General features: G+C 39.9%; 1 protein-coding gene across 3 annotated transcripts in view; it reads right to left on the bottom strand.

The window, feature by feature from the left end:
- COL12A1 (collagen type XII alpha 1 chain) overlaps nt 1-25,499 on the bottom strand; it is a 116,312-nt gene that overhangs the window by 56,119 nt on the left and 34,694 nt on the right. For 2 of the 3 annotated variants that reach the window (XM_084754255.1, XM_084754254.1), the window contains 14 exons: nt 22,125-22,397; nt 16,860-17,126; nt 16,018-16,210; nt 14,938-15,059; nt 12,798-12,947; nt 12,597-12,716; nt 12,332-12,496; nt 11,448-11,594; nt 8,913-9,052; nt 8,283-8,412; nt 7,599-7,741; nt 7,158-7,287; nt 3,371-3,507; nt 1,818-1,947 (listed from right to left, as the gene is read on the bottom strand). In XM_084754255.1, coding sequence (XP_084610381.1) covers nt 1,818-1,947; nt 3,371-3,507; nt 7,158-7,287; nt 7,599-7,741; nt 8,283-8,412; nt 8,913-9,052; nt 11,448-11,594; nt 12,332-12,496; nt 12,597-12,716; nt 12,798-12,947; nt 14,938-15,059; nt 16,018-16,210; nt 16,860-17,126; nt 22,125-22,397 — 2,247 coding nt within the window. The remainder of the gene's footprint in view (nt 1-1,817; nt 1,948-3,370; nt 3,508-7,157; nt 7,288-7,598; nt 7,742-8,282; nt 8,413-8,912; nt 9,053-11,447; nt 11,595-12,331; nt 12,497-12,596; nt 12,717-12,797; nt 12,948-14,937; nt 15,060-16,017; nt 16,211-16,859; nt 17,127-22,124; nt 22,398-25,499) is intronic. The other variant, XM_084754256.1, reaches the window with a different exon arrangement.

The following is a 25,499-nucleotide window of genomic DNA, read 5'->3' as shown; positions in this document are numbered from 1 at the left end:
GAATTGAAGCCCTTAATCTAAGATATGAAAGTGTTAAAGAGTAGAGAAAACACTTCAAAATATTAGGCATAGACTAGAACTTTCTGAATAGGATTCTAGACGTTCTGGAAGTAATACCAGCAATTGACAAAGGAGACCTCATAAAATCTAAAAACCAAAACTTTGCACAGCAGAAATACCTGCCACCACTCCTGAACTCTCCTCACCAGTCATGTCCCTGCCTCCTGGTAATCAAAGCTGACTCTACCCAAGTGTACACCAATGCATCCGAAGCATGTTCTAGTCATGAGTAAAAGGGACGATGGAAGTAGAGTGCTACTACTTCCACAGTACAAATCAAAACCACTCAACTACTAAGGATGCCCTTCACATCAACCTAAAATGTAAAACCTTAGCTTTTGGAAGCATGCATTCAAAGTGTTCATCTCATTGCTGAATTATCAATTTCCTGACTTAAAATATTAGCTTTTGAGAGCATGCAATGAAAGTATTGATCTCATTGCTGATTTATCCATTCCTGGCTTTCCTCTTTATGTCTCTTGCATATGCATAGCTGTCAAGTCCACTCACAGCATCATCTTCATCTCTATTTATGCTCTTTAGCAGATAAGAACTAACAGCCAGAAGACAACTAAAACGGCTAAAAGATTTCACATCACAAAAGAGGGAGAGAGAAGTGCGTGCCTGAACTATGGACTGGTTTGTAATATTGACTGCTGAGTTTGGGTGTGGGTTAGAAGCCATCCCTCTTATTGTATCAGAAGCAAACATTCTGGCCTCTGGCCTCTGCGAAAGCTCCAGACCATAACCAGAAGTTCACTGATGAGGCCCAGAAAGCTTTTTAGATTCTCTAGACATGTACTATCCTGTGGGAGCCAATAACTACATGTCAATATTGAGAACTGAACTAAGAAGCGTCGTGAATACAAATATAAAAACTATTTACAGGAAATGTGAAATGCCTTACTATAATTATGCTGAAACATTGAAACAAAATATTTTATCATGTTATCATTATTTTGGTTTAAATAAAACAATTTGTTAATCTTATGTATCACTTTATCTTTTTAGTGCAGATGTTAGAGGTTTTTACATTACATATGAGGCTCCTGTTGTTTGTGTATGATACCGCTGGCTCTCCGAGTTCATTTCAATCAATACTGTGATCAAGTTATTATAAATTGAGCACCTGGTTAGATCATTACATGCTTAGCACTGAGTTAAGTAGTTAAATCTCAGGAGCTAGAAATACAAAATAAAATTTTCTGCTGTCATTAGGAAGGAACCAGGGGATCAAGTAACTAACTATGACAGGAACAGCAGCCATGATAACTAAGTTAAACACTAAGAAATGCCAAAGCAACGAGAACCTGACATCCATGGAAGCTGGGACAGAACAGAACAGGAAGGAGGGTCCCAGCAGGTTGTCCTGTGTCTCCCTCAGAGGCCACCTCTCCTCTTCTGGAGTCTGACTTGGTCACATTTGGAGTCCTACTCACTTGATCTTCCTTTCAAGACCCTGGCACTTTGCATTAATCATTTATATTGACAACTAAAGTGTGAACTGCTGAAGGGAAAGAGGCTTATACTTACTATCTGTCCAGATAGCATTTTACATTAAAAAAGGAGGAGGAGGAGGAGGAGGAGGAGGAGGAGGAGGAGGAGGAGGAGGAGGAGGAGGAGAGAAAGTAATCACCAAACCCTAGAGTCATCAAATGCTGGCCAAAGAGCATTCAGAGATGAAATGTCCCATTAAGCAGAGATTTGCAAGCTCATTCGATATTTCCTATGTGTCTATAAAACAGGGCGCAACTCACGCGTTGTCTCCTGGGCAGTCGCCGGGGGAGATTCCCCCTCGTCGTACACCGCGGAAACGCTCACTGTGTGCGGGGTCTGAGAGGAGAGGTCTTTGAGGGTGATGCTGGCCCTCGATCTGTCTACCTCCACCTGTAACAGGAAGAAAGCGTTTGTTCTGGCGGCTCTCTGCTGCTTACTAGAGCTTCCAGCACAAGAACGCAAGAATCATGACATGAAAAAAGCAGGATTTTCAAATTGCATAAGCATCCAGGAAAGGGGAACAACTTTTTTAAAAATATGTTATATTAATTTATTCATATTACATCTCAATGGTTATCCCGTCCCTTGTATCCTCCCATTCCTCCCTCCCTCCCATTTTTTCCTTTACTCCCCTCCCCTATAACTGTGACTGAGGAGGACCTCCTCCCCCTGTATATGTTCATAGGGTATCAAGTCTCTTCTTGACAGCCTGCTATCCTTCCTCTGAGTGCCACTAGGCCTCCCCATCCAGGGGACATAGTCAAATATGGGGCATCAGAGTTCGTGTGAAAGGGGAACAACTTAAATGGCTCCAAAGGAAGGAAATGTATGTCCTGGAGCGAGCGTAATGACCTGATTTTCAGGCAGGTGGCGACTGCCTGTGGCTTCAGGCAACCAAACTGTTTTTTGTCTTCCTCGTTTAAAATCGTTGTCTTATTATTTTCAGAAATGGTCTTTTATACCATTTGTTGTGTGTAAGAACCCTGTGAGACCCACTGGCTATTAAATCCATTTGAGATAGAAACCAAAAAAAAAAAAAAAAATGAAATGAATATGTGCAGACATATAAAGTATCTTTTGTAAATGTACTTAAGCGGCAAATATATACAAAGGAGTTAAAGGTTGGTCTCAAAAATGCCTCTAGAATTCTGGCGTTAAAATTCCCTCAAGAAAAAAACAAAAAACAAAAAACAAAAATAAATAAATAAATAAAAATAAATAAAATTCCCTCAAGAACACCTAATTTTTAAATCTATCTTCCTAAGAAGCCACTTCAGTTTTTACCCGTTTGAATCACATTGCAATATAAAAAAGCTGTACACCCAATATCACATCAACAAGATCAATCCAAAGGGTGCAGCCCCTCAATAGTCTGGTCCTCCTTTCTCCTTGACCTCCCAGCTGTCCCATCTTATTCTTATATAACACATTCCCTTCTTTTTTTCCAGCATCTTCTCACCACCTTATATTTTTAGAACATTTGGGAGTTTTATTCATTCATAGACTAGAGAGTACCATATAAGGCAACTAGATGGGAAGGAAATACCACAAGGATTCTATAATCCTTTATCTACTGCGGGATGGTGTTTTTGAGATTGAAATCACACAGCAGAACATTTCCAAACTAAATCTAACACAGTCCAACATCTTATTGACTTTTTTTTTTAATGTTTTAATGGCACAAGTTCTCTGCTTTCATTTTTTAAAAGTGACAAATATTCAAAACACACTATAATCTACCCTAGATAAGGTTATTTTGTTAGGCCTCGCAGGAAAACAACTATTTCCATATCCTGTCCCATTTCCAACCTACCTCCTTGAACTCTTCTTCTGGAGTTTTATACCTGACGATGTATTTACGAACTTTTCCAAGCACAGGTTCCCAGATGACGTTCATGGTGCTATGCGTCACGTCTCTGAGCTTCACATTTTGAGGTCTTGGTAAGGGTACTGAAGAAACACAAGACATTAGGACACAGATGTGGAGCCTCCATCACGGAGCCTGCAGCATCCGCACAAGCTTTCAGGAAGATGCTTGGGGAAGATTTAAAGGTGTGCAGCTAAAAGATTTTTGTTTGTTCGTTTATCTGTCTGTTGTTTTTCAAGACAGGGTTTCCCTGTGTAGCCCTGGCTGTCCTGGACCTCACTCCGTAGACTGGGCTGGACTCAGGGATCCACTTTCCTCTGCCTCCTGAGTTCTGGGATTATAGGTGTGCGTCATCATGCCCAGCTTGATTTTCAAATAGAAATATCACTTTTACCAGAAAAGGTTGCTTTATTCTCTAGAAAGCCTTTTAGAAATAGAATATGTGCTTTTATTGCACTGCTGACTTCTTGTTTGCATGATAATCTCCAAGCCTAGTTAAATTACTTGCTGCTAAGCCACAATGAATCATAATTCACCATAAATGATATGTCATTAGACATTTATGTGTCTTCAGATAAGTTAATACTGAAAATGAGCTCTATCAAGGTGTGCTTCCTGAAGGATGTTATAGGAGCTCTCTTGATCACCTTTCAGAACTTGACAGTGAGACCCTTCTGAAGTCAGCATATACCTGAGTCATAGAACATGGAGAAATCAAGCTGGTACTGACCTGGTAACTGCATTCCTATTGATTAGCTTTCATGGCACTGGAAGGGGTTATCTACACTACCAGAGGGGGGAGTAATCAGCATTCTTACACAGCTGAGAACCTGGAAGGCTAACATACTGACCTGCCTCGTGAGATATGCTCACTGATAAAATAATGGCACAAATGTCATGGGAGTAACCAATCCCTTTCTGATTTGATTTAAGACCTACTTCACAAGATGAAATACATAATTATCACCACCTTTACCCAAGACAACAACATGACTGTGCAGGTCAGAGGCCATAGAGAAGAGCTTACTACCATGACTCTTATAAACAAATATAATGCCAAATCAACTCCTGACGGCTCATCATTGTATCCACAAATTAAAGCATCTCTCATCCATTAGCAGAGAAGCTTCCTGCTGAGGTAAATGGTGATTAACACAGAGGCCACGACTGGTTAAAGTGTAAGGAATAAGAGATTGCAAGGGTTTGGCCCTAACTAGGACATCTATATCACAACCCAAAGCTCAGAAATAAGTTCAGGATGAGAGGGCAGAAGTATTTTAGAGCTTGACACACTAGGCAACTAGATGGCAACAGCATTCTCTAAACCCAACAGGGTGATTGCACATATGAACTCCCGGGAATTGTGACAGCATGCATAAGATCTATGCCTGTTCAAGGCAGAAAAAAAAAGTCCAGCATGGAGATTGGATGTGGGCATGAAGACCCATCCCTGTTGAATAGCCAATGGCAACTGATACCTTCTGGGAGAGAGTGTGTCGATTTTCTTTAAGTGTGTGGATCCTGGTAATCTGAATCTGCCTTATTGGTTACAGATATGCCCAAGAGCATATGCGCAGCACAAATTGGACTCAATGGGCTTAAAATGAGAAACAGAACACAAAGTTGGCAGAGTAGGGAAGGGAGGTGGATCTGGGAAACACTGTATAAATATGACCAAAATACATTGCTTAAAATTCTCAAATAATACAAATAACATTATAGGAGATGCTATATAAAAAATTTCTATGAGAGTAAAAACAAAAACTGAGTCACTACGCTTGTAAGGACAGTTTTATTCGCCTAAATAGTTGGGGGGGAAAACTAAATGAAAAAAAAAATGTACCAAACCAAACAAAAGATTACCTTTAGAAAAAGAAACTGATAATAGACAGGGGAAATAATTTCTTTGTTTTGTTTGGTTTGGTTTTTTGAGAAGGAGTCTTTCTACATAGCCCTGGCTGTCCTGAAACTCATTGTGTAGACCAGGATAGTCTTTGAACACAGAGAAATCTGCCTAACTCTGCCTTCTAAGTGTTGGGATTAAAGCTATTCGCCATTATCCTCTTATTTATTTAATTAATTAACTGTCTCTGGCTAGAATGGATGTGCCTTCTTCTAGTTGCCCACTGTGCCATGTCTCTTCCTTCATTTCAGCTCTGCAGGTCTCTCTTCTTACACCCCTATTTCTAACACCGTCCTTGTGCCCCGTCCCCTGGTCTTTTCTTTGCTTTTGTTTCTTAGCAGTTGCATCTTTCTCTCACCTCCTCCTCTCCACTACTATGGTCTAGAACCATTCTTAAATCCCCGGTCCGATTTGTCTGTCATCTCACAGTGAAGCTTCGGTCCTCTATTCCAGATACCTCAAAGCGTGTGTTTCCAATCTGAACCGAATCTCACCCTCTCAAGTATCACTGCCTATATCCACAAGCCCACAGGCCCTGGTTAACATCTAATGTATAAATATGATACATCTTTACACGTAAATAAGGTTATTCTGGTGGGTTCTTTCTTTTCTCTGCCACATGATGCCTGCCTGTGCTGCTTCGATGTGGTTTTAGCCCTTAAAGTTCCTTAGAAGGGCAGACTAAGGAGCACTGAATTTAAGCCATATATCCATCATAAAAAATCTCTACTTCTCCAAGCAAAAAACAAAGTATGCTTCTCAAAGAATGAACCCTTTTTAAACCTCAGGGAAATAAACCTCCTCATCCCAAGACACTGAACAATGCACACAAAGACTGCAGACCAAGAGGAAGCGCCCTGCACACTACTCTGCATCATCAGTGCCTCATCCCCAACACCAAGCCTGATGCTGGAATGTAACGCATGATCAATGTGTTGTGAGACTGAGTGGACTGATGAACTGACATACTTGAAATGAGCATTTATACAAGCGCCAGTTTCCACCTCAACAAGAACTCAAAATGTTTGAATTTAACCATAAATATCCTTCTCCAAACTAGCCATACAATAGGCCTGGTCTCATGCATCCTGTGTACTATATTTCATGTACTATTGGGCTGGAAAAATGGCTCAGCAGTCAAGAGCACTGAGTGTTCCTTTAGGAGGACCCAGGTTCAATTCCTAGCATCCACATAACAGTTCAAAACTGTCCATAACTCCAGTTCCAGGGTAGCTATGGCACCAGGCATGCGCCTATACATACATACATGTGTGTGTGTGTCTGTGTGTATGTGTATGTATGCATGAAAATACCTATACACATAAAATAAATAAGTCTTTTAAAAATACACTATTATTTCATGATTATGCCTTGAGTAGCACATTACCAAGAGCAACCCAAAACTCCACTGATTATAAGATATGTCTCAATATAAGGTTCATTAAACAGGAAAAGAGAAATAGATAAATTAGATAAATAGATAGATAGATAGATAGATAGATAGATAGACAGACAGACAGACAAAGAGAGATATAGACTGATTGTTGATTGATCCTGACATAACATGTTATTAGAAAATATTCTACTTGAAGAGAGAAGAAAGGTGGTAAGAGACAGCGAAGCAGTAAGAGAACAAATATAAAGAAAGTACATTATGTAAATATATGGAATGCCAAAATTATGCCCATTATTTCATACACTGACTAAAAAGGAAAGATTAAAAACTGTAATTATGCACTAATTGTCAAACTATCACCAACATCACATGGAAGCACTCCAACAAATATTAAGTTTACAGCAATAAGAAAGGAAAGAAAGCCAACATCTTACAGGTGACTCCTCGAGCTTTGGCTGGTTCACTTGTAAGGTCGTGCAGGACAGCCTGGACGGTGACCTCATACTCCGTGTTAGGAAGGAGGCCAGTCAGCTGCACATCATTCACTGCTGGCCCCACACGCATCTGCACATGGAAATGCCAGAGGGAAATAAGACATTTGAGTCAAATGCTGCCACTTACTGGGAGGTGCAGAGGAAGCCTGCTTGTAACAGGCTTCAGCAATTAGAACACAGCTTTTATATTCAAATATAAGGACAGCATTTTTTTTCTATTATGTCAACATTTTTAAGGTGTTACAGGTCACAAATCTTATTTATCTTTTTTTATTTTTTGGTTTAACATTATAAATTGATTCTTAGATACTGCAGTATAATACAACTTTAAACCATAAAGTCTGAGAAAAGCCAAGTGATTAAGAAACAGACATCTCTCACCTCTTTGGGTTTTGTTGCTTCTGGAGCTCTTACAGGTTGGTGCGATACAGTGTAGCCAGTAGCTCCTCCCACTGGCTGCCATTGCACATGCATAGTGGTAGGGCCAACATCATAAATGTTCAGACTAACTACAGGGACTGGAACTATGAAAATATGAAAGAAGACATCAGTTAAGTCTCTCCAAACAAATGTTTCCTATATAAAAATATGCTAAATAGGGAATATGTTGCTTGAGAAATTAATGAACTACCATAGCTCTCTCCACTCATAAAAACCCAAAGTCAGTGTTAATTGTACTTCATTCTCTGGGATGCACATTCCATCTATTAAATAGAGGGAGAAGCGCAAAGTTCAGATTACAAATGGCATTCCACTGCAACCGTATGAAAGCCAAAGTAGATAAACGTTCTAAGACTTTAATCCCTTGTTCTGGAAACATCACTAAGCAAACTATGTTTATTCTTTAGTCATAGAACTTCAGAGAGAAGTTACCAACACATTATTTCATTTCGTTCTTTAAGGGAAGAAAAAAACATACTTATGATGTAAGTTTCACACATCAGTGACTGGAACAGAGATTTGTCAAAGGCTGGCAAAAATCTCACATATGCCGTCACCTCTTTGTCTTAGAAATAGAATAATGGGGCTACGTATGTCCTTGCTGCTGCTTCCCGTCTGACTTACGGGTTTTCTCTGTGCCCTTCAGAGGCTCGCTGTATTCGTCTTCAACCACAGAGTACACGTTCACCACATACTCAGTCTCAGGCTTTAGATCTCTCAGCACTGTGCTGGTTTCTAGTCGACTCACATAAAACTGAAAGGGAAAATAAAAAGAGAAACAGTCAACTCCATTCTTTTAGGGAGACCTCCGAACAGCCACCTGCGGGATGTTTAGAAGGTATCCCATGAGGAGGCTTTGCCTTTTATCTTGAGAAATTACTACATTACAGAGTGATCTCGGGTGATAATTTACGTCTCCAGCTAGCATATCCATGTTTGTAAAACTAGTCAAATTGGTCATCTTTTTAAAAAGTTTCCCTTGCCAACTTTATGAGACTAGTCCAAAGTTATGAATCGGTTAATTTGTTTGAAAAAAATCTCACTGATGTTCTGCAGTACTGAGAAACCATTAAGAACATTTTTTACAAAGCTATTTCCCTTCAATGAAGTCCAGACAGAAGAGCCTGTCTTGAGAGGAACAGAGAGTTCCATTCTTCGTCATCTTTTGTCTCTCGCCCAGCATTTTCCTCTGAGCTCTAATGAGGAGCACAGAATCTCAGCGTGAGGAAGGAGCCTTAAGTGTGATCTGCTCACCTCCTGGCGTTTCCCTCCGGAGACAGGGTAGTATTCCACCTTGTACCTGTCCACACTGTCAGAAGGGGGTGTCCAGCTCACTCTAAAAGAACGGTGAGTTCTCTCTGAAATAACCAAGTTAGATGGTGCTTCCAAGTCACCTGTGGTTGGAGATAAAGAATACACGCTCTCATTTCTGTAGCAAGATAATTAAATAGGAAATTAGATTGAGACACCACTGATCTACATAGAAGTTTTTATAGACTCCTCTCTCTCTCTCTCTCTCTCTCTCTCTCTCTCTCTCTCTCTCTCTATTTAATTAATTTACTCAGATTACAACTCAATCCCTGTTCCTCCCTCCCTCCTGCTTTCACCCTATTCCCCTAATGAATCTGTACAGAGGCCCGTTGCCATTGACCTCTCTGAACAAGTGGTCAAAGGGTTCTTTAGTCTCAGGAGATTCAAAATAGAGTTTATTGTCCTCTAATCATAAGCTCCTGGTCTTTATGAAACCACTAGCTAAAATGTCACCTAGACTCAAAACCTCTGAGTCATCTCCGGCACCCACCCCTCTCTCAACCCCTTCCACATCATCAGTAGAAGGGACCTAAGTCCACACAAGTCAACTTTTCTGTGGTCCGAGGTTAGACCAAGTAGACTACCCTGTTACTATTTCTATACATGTTGTGTTCCGTGAAGACAACACCAGCTGTTTATCTATGTTGAGTTTTCTTAGAACACTTCTTATGTGCTTAAACCTAAATAGATAACAAGAAAATCTAATTATTTTTCACTCAAGAATGAATGAAAAAATCAAATATTAATATTTTAACATCTGGATATAGCCATCTTAAAATAGCCTGTGGTTCTGCTTTCTGTGGGTAGATATGAGTTAAATAATTAATACATAACAGTACCTAGAAAATAACAACAAAAGTGGACATGATAAATACAGTAAAACCAGCAGCAAGATGCTGCAAATAACAATTCAAAGAGAAAGGAGTTACTCCTATGAGTCGATAAGCATGACAAATCATTTTCATATAAGCTCCCTTGAGCTTCTTTGTAAGCCCAAATTGGGAGGAGTATGTCTACTCTTAGCAGCCTAACCTTTATTATAGTTGGGTCAAAGTCAAGCTTGCAAAATTATCAAGTAGTTTCACTGTCTGGGAAACTTCAATGAATGCAACTATTACATAGTTGATAAAAATAAAAAATAAAAAACAGATAAAAGATGTTTTCATCTCCTCTCAAAGTGCACTCCAACTGAATAAAAAAGACAATTCTCTCAGCTAGCCCAAAGCCAGAAGCCTACAAATTCTGGCTGGCCAGCTGGTCTATTTCTTCAGGGAAAAGGTCAGTCTGTTGTTCAAAATCCAAAGGAGAAAATCTGCAAGAGTTTGGAGACAGACGTTCAAGAAGGAACATGAAAAATAAAATGTGGATGTAACCAAGGACACGAAACCTTGTGAAGCGTTTCTGCCACACTGTTTACTGAATTCATCCTGCTTCCCTGAAACCGCTGTAAGCTAAATGACACGCTGTTTCTACACAATCTACGTGCTTAAGAGAAGTGTTCTAATACTCTGAGGAGCATGGATTCATGGATTTATCATTAGGTTTCGATGTCCTAGCATATCGGCAGAGATATTAACCATTCTGTACCCTCCCCTGTCATCACAAACCCAGCACTGAAATTCTAAACTATAATCCCTTTCCATGGCTACCTCATTCAAAGCACCACAATGGCATCTCTAACCATTTGCCCCTAACTAGGTAACGTCTCTGGATTGTTGTCCTCTTGTGATTTCGAAAGGTCTGAACTTGAAGGTTGAAACTTCTCCCTCAAATTCAGGGCTTAGCGGTATAGATCATCAGCCCTGACAATATACAGCTGAGGAAAAGGAAAGCCATCAGAAGATGCCAAATGTGTCAGCTTCCAAGCTGGAGCCATCTGGGTGGCATAGCACTTAAGTGAAGCCTCCCCACCCCTGGACAGATCTGTGCTGGAACGGAACGCCCTCAGCTCCTCCCCCTTTCTTGTCTCCTCCCATTTTTATGTGCATTAGCTAAGCCACATAACCTAGATAAATCCTTAACTATGCTAGAAGCCATTTTCTCATTTGGTGCCATCCCCGCCCCCAAAATATCATCTTAAAATGAACTGAAGTAGTGACCTTTAACTAGGAAATTCCTCAAAGCAGACATTCAGCACCAATAAAGACAATTCTACAAAAGTCTGGAACCGCTTCTACTATTTGTATGAGGTTAAATTCATTCTAAATTTCCAAGAACCAAAGTAAAGTAGTGGAGGGTAGTTTCGCCATAATATTCCTATATGAAAAGAAAGGAACTTTCACATATAACAAGGGCCAAACTTTATAATTATTTTCCCCAAAAAATCTTCAATTGTTTATCATGTACAGATACTGTAAATCACAGTGTTGTATTTAGTCACTACAACTCCTGGCATCCAGAAGGCAGAAGCCTCTAATGCCACTGAGCATTTCAGAAGGAGGTCGGCACCCAGATATGCCAGCACCCAGCTAAGCTTACCAGGGCCCTTGACACTGTTACACAAGTTGATGGTGAGGTCATCCACGATCTTGGATAATGACTCAAAATCTGCCACATTGTATGCATGGATGTCATCTGGGTCAGTAGCAATCATCTTTAACTCGACTTCATCAGCATTCTTAATACCTTAGAAAACAGTTAAGGACAAATTGAAAGCACCTTTCAGGAAAATTTAATGGAAGGAAGCAAATATTTCAGGCCTTTTTTTTTTTCATAAGTGTTCCACCACTGTGTTTATATTGGCATGTGTGTGTGTGTGTGTGTGTGTGTGTGTGTGTGTGTGTGTGTGTGTGCAGGTGCCAACAGAGGGCTTTAGATACCCAGGTGGTTGTGAGCCACCCGATATGCATGATGGGAATGGGACTCAGGCATTCTGCAAAAGCAGTACCATTTATTCTTAACTGCTGGGCCATCTCTCCCTCCCCAGTAGTATTTTTAAATATAAAAATTCACTTTATTGCAATGAATGCACAAAAGCATGACAGCACTATATTTTCTCTAGATACATGTAGTACCTTTCCTTAATTCTAGGACTACTTTTTGTAGGCAAATAAATCCTATTGTGTAATTTTAATGCCGTCAGTTCAAAGCATGAACGTTCACTTGGGGGTGTTCAGTTCCTCCGTCACTAGACTTTTGTTTGGAAGAGTCAAGAACTCTATCATCTGTTGGTTTGCGTGAGAATGGTAATCCAATAATTTTTTTTTTTTTTTGGCTTTTCAAGACAGGATCTCTCTGTGTTAGCCTTGGCTGTCCTGGACTCTCTTTGTAGACCAGGCTGGCCAATAATATTTTTTTAACTACAGAAAAAGTCTTCAGCATGCCTATCACCCCAGGGCATCACTATCTTCGCCAGTGCTTACCAATAGCAAAAAGCTCCACGCCTTCATCCTTGAGTTTCTTGGATGGAGCCTCTACGTCATCTTGTGACTTTCCATCGGTAATGAGAACTCCAATTTTGCGTGCACGAGGCCTCATGCCAGCTTGGGTCTTGAAGTTCTGTTGGCGAATGAAATTCAAAGCCATGCCTAGTGGGATTTTTAAAAGACAGCCAGTCACCATCATTTTCCAGCTACCTGCCTAACCAAAGAGCATATGCCTAAACCACACCCAAGCATCCTGACTCACCTGTGAGGGTATTTCCTCCTTTGTACGGTAAGTTAGCCACAGCCTGTAATAAACTCTTCTTGTCTCTGTGAGCATTTAACTGCCACTCGGTTCTGGGGTCTCCACTGTACTGAGCGAGGGCTAAAGTAAGAGCATGGACGTTAGGGTATCAGGTGGATTGCAAGTAAACTGTCAAAGGTCTTCAGTATTGTCAGGACCTACCAATCTGTACTCTCTTGGGACCAATTTCAAAGACTTCCACAATGCGAGAAATGAAGTTTCTCACGGTTCTAAAATTTGCACGACCAATGCTCCAGGACCCATCCACCAGCAGCACGATGTCCGCTTCGGCTCTGGTGAGACATTCCATCCCTGACATGGCAATGGCAAAGACAGGACAGTGAGAAGCACACAGCTGGCAGGTTGCTCCCTATGCAGCCTCTGCCACCCGAGTTGTCTATTTCAACACTGAAGCTAGGCTTAATAATTTAAAGACACAGCTACAATGTATTAACCTAAAATAACATTTATGAGAATCGTTTTCTCCAAATGTCATTATTTCCTGACCAGAACCATACAACCTAGAGATTGTAGTTAAACCATGATAGTCAGTTTGAAAGGCTCACGTGATCAATACATAAAATAACAAGTGAGAGTGCAATAGCTACATAACAATAAGGATTAATAATTTGAATAAGATTTGAATGAGATATAAGATAAAATGTTGCATTCTTCATTATTTAAGACATTAGCAAATAAGTATAAGATGGTCTAAATGAAAAAAAAAAGATGGGCTAAATGTGTAAACTATAATTGATTCCAGTGAGCCAAAAATATCCTTTATCATAATTAAGCTACCAGGTAACTGTTACATGTTATGAAGGATTAGACATAACTATTCTTAAAATCAGACTTTTATGGAGTAAAGACATGTTTTGAAAACCTGAAACACTGTTACATTATTTCATTGTTAACTATTTAACTTTTCACCCACTGTGGATAAAAATTAGGTAAATTTAGACAGCAAAGTTTGCACATTTAAAGAATTGAGGAAGAAGGAAGACAATTCGGAAAAGTATGCAGAGAAACACACAAATTGAGAGCTGTGGAGACAACAAACACAAACACATATACAAAGCTAAGGTGCTTTGAGAAGAGAAAATAATCCCAATATCCTCAGTGACAAGCTACAAAATAAAAAATATAAGTCAGTTAATATCATTATAAGAGAAACAATAAAATAATGCAAAATATCAAAATTTGACACATTTTTATCCACCTTTAACTTTAAATAATCTTTTTTCTAGAAGCTTGTGCCCTGGCTATAAACTGTCCCATTTATTGCAATGTTACTAGAACGTCTTTATATTGCTTTTTTAAATGACAGAAAATTAAGTAATGCCCTACACACTACCAATTACAAACATGCCGTCTGTGTACTATTTTTCTCAAAATCAAAGACTCCCAAGGACTCTTCTATGACCTACATCATAAAAGCCTTCTCTGGCTATGCTAAGACCTACTGGTTTTAGTAAATTAATTTTTTTTTTAAGTTTAGAAGTAAAATCTCCCTCCTACTCTCACCTTCAATTCTACTCAGTGCTGGCTTTGCTTAGATTGAGGCTGGAATTATGGCAAGGGACAGAACACCTAAAGGCTTGTGCTAGCATTGTGTTTCCAAGTCATGAGTACCTGCCTCTTTATGTATAAAGCCTTTTTTCTCAGGCCAGGTAAGCCGTCAATGTAAAACATTATAAATAAATAAATAAATAAATATATATATATATATATATATATATATATATTTAGCAAAAGAAAATTGTATCTCTAAAAAAAATAGAAAGTGTAACTACTAATGTCACACTTACTAAAAACTCATTTTAAAATAATACATTGTTGACTTAGTGAAAAACTAAAAAGAGAAACCAGAAACAGGTTTAGCTGGATATTTGAAGCAGTTTTTACAAACATAAAATAGTATGTGGATTGTTTAAACTGTAGTGAAAAGTTATAGTTACTTGTCATTGCTTAATAAGCTAACACTTCACGTTTGAGACAGATTCATAATACTGTTTTCCCATATAAATATAACTCAATTTCTTTTTTATTAATTTACTCAGATTACATCTCAGTCGTTATCCCCTCACTTTTATCCTCCTGTTCCTCCCTTCCTTCCTCTTCCACCCTTTTCCCCTCCCCTAGGCCTGTGACAGAAGGGAACTTCCTCCCCCACCAAATGGTCACAGCCTATCAAGTCTCATCTTGGTAGCCTGCCTATTCTTTCTCTGAGTGCCACCAGGCCTCCCCACCAAGGGGAGGTGGTCAAATACGGGGCACCAGAGTTCATAACTCAGTTTCTTACCAGAAGATAAAAATGGTGTCACAGTTGTGTCCGAAAGCGTTGTCATTTCCTGCCCAACGAGTGGCAAACTTTCTCCTCCATCAAACATTCCAAAAACATTGACTCTATAGGTGGTACCTGCCCTGAAAAAGTGATACGCAGAGTGGGTATGCGTGGACCACGGCATCAAAGGAGCAGGTTCGTCTTGTTAAAGACACTCTTCAGTAACAAACTTTCACCAAGAGGAACTTAAAATGTTCAGTATTGTGAAAGAAGAAAAACAGTTGCCATCCCATTCCAGCTTGCTGGTGAGGAATCCCAGGAAACTAGCATTCCAGGGAGGTCTCAGCACTTACAGCACCATCTCTGGGCTGGCGTCGCTGCCAGAGCAGCATCCCCAGCGATGCCCCTCAGTGTGGGGAAGAACAAGCTGCCTTGCTTTTGCTGCTTCCAAGGAGCAGACTTTAAGATGATTGAAAAATGATCTGTGTCTGTAAGATGACCTACGACCCTCTCAGCACTGCACACTGTGAAACATTGACCTCACCAAGTTTCACCCTACCCACTCAAGTGATAATTGACAGCAAAGATTATACAGGTTTCAACATGACTGAATGAACTGTTGGACAATGTACAGTAGCCGATTAGTTCCGCTGGATGAATGTGGAGAGCTGTTCAAACTCACACTCCCTTGTTTTCCAACTCACTGTCTTACACTAAACCTTTAATCAACCCGAAGTTGTTTCGCCAGCTGGCCACAAGCACAGACTCTGGTCTTTGAGCTCCAGTATGCCTCACTGCAGAGACACCCACACTGGTGCAGGGGTGGGGAGGGGGCTCTCAGAATGAGCCACCAGGCCACACATCTTCTCATAACTGCAATTGCTGTGAAACTATGTGATATGGACATGTCAAAATCCAGGTATTCTTTTTTTAAAGTCATCCCTGATCACTTAATAACAAAAATTATCTAGAAAAGTAAAACTATCTGTACAAGTTTAATTCTTTGCTGGTTTCCGCAAACATGTGAGGTAGTTCTTTGTGCAAAACCTAACTTACGTAGGTGATGCAATATTTAGGACAAATACAGTTCATTCCTACCTAAGCTCCTCCAAGACAACGGTGTTGTCATATGGTCCAAGGACCAACTCCCCAAGTCTTCTGTCATCACCAGTAGGGTGGAATGTGACTTTGTATCCTTTCACTTCCCCAGGGGCAGGCTCCCAAGTCACCCTGAAACTTGACATTGTTGGGTCAGAAGTTTTGAGGTTTCTCGGTGATTTAAATCGAGAGGCTATAAAAAAAAATAAGAGGTTTTTGTAAATATTATCAATTAGACAGGTTTAGGTGTTTTGTATATCTCCCACAAAAATATATATGTTTAAGAGAGATCAAGTTGGGCTGGAGAGCTCCTATTCTTTCAAAGGTCTCGAGCTCAATTCCCAGCAACCACATGATGGTTCACCACCATCCATAATGAGATCTGGTGCCCTCTTCTGGCATACAGACACACATGGAGGTAACTGTACAAATAATAAATAAATCTTTAAAAAAAAAAAAGGTCAAGTCCAGTAGGACAAAATGTCAGGTTCAATCAAAAGCCCTGAATGCTGCCTGAGCAGGTACACAAGTCTCACAATTCAGGTGAGTTTTAGATTGATACACTAGCAAGTAGAGTCATATTACAAGGATCTAGATTTGTAAAATAGTTAATATACTAATTAGACTTCCCATCTAAGAAGCATAACTTAATTTATTACACATTTAAAATGTTTGCATATGTGGTGTTGGGTAAATTCCCTATCACTCAGCTACAACCCCTAGCCCCAAATTCAATTAAAAATGTCTGCAAATAAAATAGATACACTACAGTCTTTTTTTTTTTTGAAATGCATCATACTTTCTTCCCCAAAGGCATCCTTGATGTCATTGTTGCTGCATACCTGTTGTTCCTGATCCTTGTCTGAGCTTTCCTTCTCCTGTCTTGTAGATTGGGAGGACTGTGATGTCATACGTGGTCTGGGGTTGAAGTCTCTTCAGCACTGTTGAGGTGACTGTGGGTGGTACCTTAGCCACCATTTGCCTCCCTCCTCCTTGAGGTCGATACACAACCCGGTAGTTGACCACTTTCCCTGGCGCCGGTTTCCAAGTAACTCTCATCGTGTGTTCTGTTTCTTCATCCACTTTTAAGACTTTGGAATCTTGGGATACTGTGAAATTTAAAAAAAAATTAATGTATAGCATGTTAAAAAGAAAACATGTATCAAGAAGCTCCAGATCCCTAAACGTGGAAACAGATGTCTTGCTTAGCGCTGTGGTCTCCTGGGTTCATGGTGGCGTGTGAGCCTGCTCTTAGCATGGCCTCAGTAGGACGCTTTTGCTTTATCCGGTTAATACTAAAAAATAAAAGTTCATATTGCAGGGATTTCCTATTTGCATTCTAGAGACTTTAGTAAAAAAAAAATCCATCTCCAAAGATGTGGTTTTAATTTTCATTGCGTTTTATTTATTTAAAAATTTCTTTTAGTAATAACGTCACAAGGAATACGAATGATCAGAAATACAGAGCTAAAAATTTTATTCAGGACTTATCAGAAGCTAGAATCTGTAAATGACTAGCCAGAGTTATTATGATCGGCACTAACCTCATTGCCATGTGTGTGCGTAAGACTGTGAACACAAAATAGGCAATTCTAAGACATAGAAATATCTCAAAGGCTAGCAAAAGAAAGCAAGCACATCAAGCATCTTAGAAAACGCTGTGTATCAATAGCTATCTAATGCATAGCTAGTAGCATTATTAAACTAGCTCTTTTACTACTATTTCACTGTTACAAATAACTGTCAGAAACAGATCACCTAATATCTTCAAACAACCAATATCTCCCTTCTTACAAATAATGAGTTTGTACACAGGATCATTTAATTCAGTGCAAGATTTATGTTTGGTTTTGGTTTTGGTTTTGAGTTTTTCGAAGCAAGGTTTTTCCGTGTAGCCTTGGCTGTCTTGGACTTGCTTTGTAGACCCGGCTGGACTCAAACTCACGGAGGTCCACCTGCTTCTGCCTCCCTGAGTGCTGGGATTAGAAGCATCCATCACCATGCCCAGCTCAATAAAATATTCTTAAGACTCGAAAACTCTTAGAATATCAAGTCTCTTCTTGGTAACTTGCTATCCCTCCTCTGAGTGCCACCAGGCCTCCCCATCCAGGGGACGCGGTCAGAAAAGGGACACAAGAGTTAGTGTCAGAGTCAGATCTCACTCTCCACTCAACGGTGGAGAATATCCTGTTCATCGGCTAGGTCTTGGTAGGGGTTTGAAGTTTACTGCCTATATTCTCCTTGGCTGGTGCCTTAGTTTGAGGAGGACCCCAGGCCCCAGATCTGCCTGTCATAAAGTTCTTCTTGTAGGTTTCCAGGACCCTGTGGATCCTACTATTTCCCCATTCTTCCATGCTACTCTCGCCTAAGCACATATAGGGGGAGGAGGTCTCCCTCAATCACAGACATAGGGGAGGGGAGAAGGGGGGAAGTGGGAGGGAGGGAGGAATAGGAGGAAACAAGGGAAGGGCTAACAATAGAGATGCCATATGAATAAATTAATAAGAAAAAATTCTAACAAACATGGGAAAAGAAAAAAAAAAAAAGAAAAAGAAAAAGACTCAAAAACTCACAAGTAGTTTTAGAAGGCACTAAAGCTGAAGGAAACAAAACCAACTGTCTTTCCTGATTTCCAAAGAAATTTTTATGCTCGAAAAAAACAAGAGCCATAATGTAACAGCTTTTTAAGGAAGAGAATAAAAGCCTTGTTAAAAGAGCTTTTAGCCAATGGACATCGCTTGTCTAAAAAGCGCCAGCCATCCCTGGGACTTTAAGAACAGCCCCAGGCTGGCTCTGTGGTTGGCCATTTTATTGCTGTAGTGAGTCTATGCAGCAACCCCGGCAGGTGGGATCCAAACGGAGCCCTGCAATTTCCCTTAACTGACAAAGAGGGCAGGAGTCCACCACAGCCGGAAAACCCACAACCGGAGCACTGCAGTTAAGAGCGCGCCACAAACTGAACGCTCCGAAAATACACATAAGGTCTCCTTTGAGTCCCCCAGCCCAATATAAATCAGGGCATGTGTGTGACCGCAAACTAGGGAAGGCTCCACCCAAAACAAACAGAACAACTTCTGAGGTGTATACATGTAGCCAGAAAGGTTCTCCCGGCCAGAAGGTCAGACCTCAGAATTGCAGTCATATGTAGAGGATACAGTCGGTGATTGTTTCGATGACAAAGCAAAGGTGCTCCTAAACTAAAAAGGTGCTTAAACTGAATTTCAAAAAAAAAAAATCGAACTATTTCCAAAATAACTACAGTCAAGTGGGGGAAGGGGGTGAGCTTAAATGTTTATAGCTATATCCTGTCTAGAAGCCAACAAGCTAAGACGCACAATATGTGGATTCAAATATAAATTATAAAGCATACCAAGAAGAACAAAATAATGACCTAAATAGTGGTTGTAATAATGGTGTTCTCCCTAAAAATCATGTTGAGGCGTTAACCTCCAACCCTGATACTTGCAGGAAGGACCTTTGGGGAGGAAATTTCACTTAAATGAGCTTGTGCAGATGAGATCCTAATCTAATGAGATTACTGTCCTTAGTAGAGAAAGTGGAAATGTGACTTCATGCTCGGTCTCCCCCACCCCAATTTCTGACATAAAGAATGTGTGTGTGTGTGTGTGTGTGTGTGTGTGTGTGTGTGTGTGTGTAGGTTTGTAGGTGTGGTTGTAGTTCAGAAGGCCAGGGGAAAAAAAGGGAAGATCATAAGAGAAAAGGAAGAGATTTTGAGGCATATAGGGAATAGAGTAATAAAATAGTTGTGATTGGAAAGCAGTAAAAGGAACAAACAAACGAGGAAAAGAAAGGAAAGAAATCTGAGGGATGGAGAGGTGGCTCAGCGGTTAAGAGCACTGTCTACTCCTCCAGAGGTGCTCAGTTCAATTCCCAGCAAGCACCCTGTGGTTTGCAACCATCTATACTGGGATCCGATGCCCTCTTCCATCATGCAGAAGAAGAAGAAAAGAAGAGGAAAGAAGAAAGAGAAACCTAAGCTGTAGGCAGTCTGGGAGAAGAAGAAATGGACAACGAGACCTGAAGATGAAGATGCCGTAGCGAAATCCATTACTTTCTACGCTAGCCTGAAAAATGTTTTTAATTGTATCTTACAAGTAAATGAGGAGAAAAAAAAAATAAAAGTCTCCTTAGCTTATCACTAAATGTTCATAAACACTAAAGTTGGTGGACATCTAGACTTTTCTAGAAGGTTGGTGCTATATGGTCTCCTATTTCCAGCTCCTAATTTTTTCTCAGTAGAACAAGTCATCTTTGTCCTAGATGGTTCTCAAATTTTCTTAGCACAATTTACAACTGAGAAAAATGGAAAGTTAAAGCTTATGAGTAATGGGTTAAAGAAGTAAAGCTTTATTCTCAAAAGAGCAGAAGCGCAAACTTCCAAATCTCTTATAAACTCTAAAAGTGTTAACAGCAGCCAAACATTCTACCTCACACCTTACCATACTCTGTGGATCTCTACTCTACTGCTGCCTTTCCACTAACTCTTTAACAATAAAGAAACGGAATTGAGAAGAGGTGCCTGAGCTCTCACCTCATTTTTAATGGGAATTTATATTTTAGGAAGAGGGAAAAAAAGGCTTTGTTGGCTTCTCATAACTAAAAACTCATTGTTTTTCACACCAGGAATAGGTAGATCCCGTGCTGCAAGTGCTGTGGCAGACCCACACTCTGGGAGATCGCTCCATGTTTTAACAGCTCACAGTGCACTTTCAGGCACTCCCTGTGTCACTGCTGAACCAGCCGCCATGAGGAGGGACAATGGGTAGTCTAGTCCCAACTCAGAATTTTCATAGCATCACCATTCATGTGCCACACCCTTGGTTTTCAGCTGAAAGTGATGCTTCCCTTAGAAGCACATGTAAAAATACGGCATTTTCCAAAAATGAAAGAAAGTTTTTCCTTAAATGTTGAGAAATGCCCGTGACTAACATGTTTGTTGTCATTTCAATTTGTCATTGCTGCTGTTTTGTTATGTAAGGGCATCTTTATACAAAATAGAATGTAAACCGAGTACATTCCTCCCATACCTAGTCTTTCCAGTTGGCTTGCTTAGAATGCTATTTGTGTCACAGCTAAAGTGAGCAAAGAGACGCACATTTATTTAATCCCAGCCAGCACTGAGGAGGCTGAGGCAAGCAGCTCTCTATGAGTTTGAAACTAGCATGGTCTTACATAGTGAGTCCACACAAGCAAGGGATATAATGATACCCTATTTTAAAAAAAAAAAGACAGAAAAAAAAAAAAAAAAGAAACGGTCATCAATAAGCACAGATATGCACCAGGTATCCTTCCCTGTCTACATACACACACAGCTTCCTCCATTATCCACACCCCCAACAAAGGAGCACACTTGCTGAAATCACTGAACATCCACTCTGCCACTCAAAAAACAAAAAGGAGAACTGAGAAGTCCTGATGCCTCCTTCCCCAGTCATGCGATCATAAATGAAAGTTCATAGTTATCCACAAGCAGAAAGTAATGAAACAGTAGTCAGTGCAAACCGCAGAAAGTGAGTTAATCTTCGCAAAGATAACGGGGGAAGAGTAACGAATCTATGATTACTCTCATGTGACAAGCATAAAATCAACATTGTGTGACATCCTTAAGAGGCTAGGCACTGTACCTGGTACTCTGTCTATTGTAATTTCATTCATTCTCATGGCACTAGAACAGAAGAAACATCGTCTGCAATCTACAGATTAGGAAACTGACACCTGAAGAAAGAAAGCTAAGGCACTTGACTAAGATTGCACAACCACAAATGCTCCTAAATTCTCTTAGTCTACATGATAATTGTATTTTCCCCACTTGAGTATCCATCCTAGCTAGCTGATCTTTTTACCAGAAAATAAAATGGACAAATACATGTGGCTGGAAAGAACTCAAAATTGTCCAAACATGATATTATTTTTCAGACCTGAACTTAACTTGAACTTTTAAACCACACTCCTTAAACATCGCTAATGTTCACTCCTTATTCCCAAGTAAGGAAAACAAACCTCAGTGGTTAAACTGCATGTCTCTTGCACTGATTAGTCATTAGGTAGCACCAACATGCATCCCAACACACCTGAATGTTACCTACATTCTGTTGTGGCATCTCCAGTCACTGGCTCTCCTTCTCCACTGCTGTAAGTTGCGAAAACTGAAATTTTGTACTTGGTCTCTGGCTGCAGATTCTCTATCATTGTGTGAATGGCGTCTCCAGGAAGGTTTTTCTCTCCAGCCTCAATGTCATCATAAAGCGACTTCCAGGAGACCCTGTACCCTCGAACCATTCCTGGAGCAGATGTCCAATAGGCCCCAATTGACGTGTCCGTGATGTCTTTAGTAACTAGATCCTGAGGTGAACCACGTTCTGGAACAGAGATTAAGGAGTAGCACTTTTTAAATGCCAACGGAATAATCAAGTATTCACTCGTCTTGTTAGACAGCCTCATCTCCGGGACTCAAACTCAACCTATCTAAAACTGATCACTCTTCCTGAGCTTTGGGGCTGCAAACCGATGGAAGAAAACTGCGTGGTGCATGACCCCTGTCAACCTTGTCCCATGCGCCCATTTGTAGTACAGGGTCTCTAGGCCAAGGCTGACATCCTAATTTTAAGAAATCCATACATTTAATTTCTTTACAAATGGAAAAATATGTCTAAATGCCAATGTTTTATCACATTTTAGCATGCTTTCAGACATAGTTCACTATTCACATCAGTCTCTATGTTCTTACCAGGGTGGTTTTTCGCTTCCTGTCTAATTTTCATAGTCTGAATTTCATTATATGAATTACAGTCGGTACAACAATTATACACCATTTGCAAACCTTAGCTCTCACAATTGTTTCCTGAGGAGACTTTTACTTGCATATTCATTTCAAAAGGGTACAAGTATACCAAGTTTAGTGTCACAAGGCAAGCCTTTAGTCTCAGCATTCCAGGAGGCAGAGGCAGGCAGATCAATGTGAGTTCGAGGCCAGCCCCTGGTCTACAAAGCGAGTCCAGGACAATCAAGGCCACACAGAGAAACCCTGTCTCAAAGAGGGAAAAAAAAAGAGTACAAGTACAAACTTTCAAAATAGTTTAACTTCAATGAAACTAAAAGTCAGCAATACTCTGGAAAACTTAAAAGTGATTAGTCATCAAAATAGAGCACACCACTTACTCCAGTTCATCAAAACTGTATGCTACTATATATAGCATATATAATATATACATATATTATTAAATGAAATGTAGAAACCTCAATTTAATAATAGGCACAGACGACTTCTAATAAAACCCTCACTTTCCATATTTTAAGTGTAATATAAATATACTAGTCTCTTTATATTGGCTGCTTTTACTCGGGTTTAAGCCACGTCGTGACATGAATATAAAACTATCCACCTCCTCAGCATATGTTATGCCAATAACTGTTTTACATTCATGCAAATGATAGTGCACATACTAGGTTCTTGAAAGCTGCTGTTTTCTTAACTCAGAGTGAAAAAAAATCAACATTTAGAACTACCCAAAAATAAAGATAAGGATTTAAAAAAAAAAGTCTGCACACTCTCCTCATACATGGTCGAACTTAGAAGGAAAAATAAATAAAACAGAAGCTAGGATGCCTACCAGATCCCTAACGGGAAGTTCTTATTCCATTATTAATAACCTTAAAACCAGACAGGACATCTCCTCTCTGGAAGGAAATTAGCTGCATATTTCACTGAACCCAAGAACATTTATTTTCAAGAACATACTGACTTTTCTCCCTAGTGCTTAAAGGCTAGAAAGCTTTTTATAGAAGCATTCGCTGCCTGCAAGGGAATAACCTCTGTATTTTCTTTACTTGCAGAATATGAAAATGCAACTCCAAATCACCAGCTTCTCAGCTTAGTTTGGTTGTTCATTGTTTTCTACTTGTTTTGATGACTGATTTCTCACAACTCTGATTAAGTTTCAGATCTGCAACACACTTTTTTCTTGCTCACTATACGTCGTTTTTCCACATGCTCCTTTGCTTCTAAATTTCTTAGCCTACAGGCAGAAAGGCTACTGGGCAATAAACTCAGTTGATAGTGACTTTGGATTTAAGAAAGCTAGTTAATGCATTAATGCATTAACTCCAGGCATACAAATTAACTTGAAATATGAGAATTTTCTTCCAAATTAATACCAGGGTTATCATCAACTTCTAGTTTTCCGAAAAGCTATGCTGTTTAGTCTATTTTTCTCCCAACTTTCTACAGCACTGCATTGTTTGTTTCCATGACAACAGGCATCAGTCTCACAAACACAAGCAAATGATTTCACTATGAGAAAAATAACAGGAAGAGAATTGTGGTTAGAGCAAAAATATATTCACAGAGATGTTTCTGTGCTTAAAACAAAAAGATCCCAGATAGCTAGACATGTCTTCTCATGGGTTTAACCAACTATTTTAACACGCAAAAGATGTGTACAACTAGAACAAAATTCTAGGAAAATCACAATACTTTGTCAAGTCTGTTAATTTTCTGAAACTAATTCTCAAAAGCCCCTTTTTAAGATACAAATGAAATAGCAACTAAAAAATATTTACATTCTGATTAAAGGCACACCACGCATGACTTGAGTAACCTCAGAGGCGATTCTCAGTCACAAGAAACAAGCCTTTAAGTCAGAGTTGCTGACTGAGGGGTATGAACACCATCCGCAGACACACATATCACCACATTCCACACCAAAGATGAAGTTCAGACCCCAAAGAAAGGAGGGAAAATGCCTCAATTCAGAAGCCAACACTTCTGAAGACAAATATTTCAAACTGTTAGTTTTGGGGGGGGTGTTTTTTGTTTTTCATTTTTTTTCTTTTTTTCTTTTCTTTTTTGGTTTTTCAAGACAGGGTTTCTCTACGTAGCTTCAGCTGTCCTGGACTCACTTTGTAGACCAGGCTGGCCTTGAATTCACATCAATCCTCCTGCCTCTGCCACCCTGAGTGCTGGGATTAAAGGCGTGTCTACTTCAAGCCAGTTTTTTCTATCAGTCAAAGTGATAAGAATATTCCTCAGTGTTAAGTTTACAGTGTCAGGCACACTGCCATTTTGTCTCCATAGTAGGAGGCTCTGTGCTCTAATGGAATACAAGGTACTTTGTGACATGTGGATTTTTGAGGAAAAGATAGTCCCATCAGGAGAAAATTTTACCAGATCTCTGCCCTATGAAGATTTTTTTGTTGTTGTTTGTTTATTGGTTTGTTTTTCTTTTTAAATGGAATCTTGGTTTGGTCAAAGGTTAGATTACCAAAAACTGAAGCAACTACACAGGAAACTGGTAAAACAGGCAGGATACAGGCTGGCAGGTGGCCTATGTTGAGGTTAAGTGTGCAACCAGCTGAGTGGGCCACCAGCAATCTATGTCACTTCCTAGCTCCCTGGGCAACAAAACATCTGGCCTGGACATGATTAGGTACACAGAAATGCTTTGAGAGGCAAAGCTCAAGTC

This window comes from Acomys minous (genome assembly GCF_964271855.1).
Source record: "Acomys minous genome assembly, chromosome: 13".
In the NCBI taxonomy this organism is placed as follows: Eukaryota; Metazoa; Chordata; class Mammalia; order Rodentia; family Muridae; genus Acomys; species Acomys minous.
The sequence above is the reverse complement of the archived record's forward strand: the minus strand, read 5'-3'. Positions and strand labels throughout refer to the sequence as shown.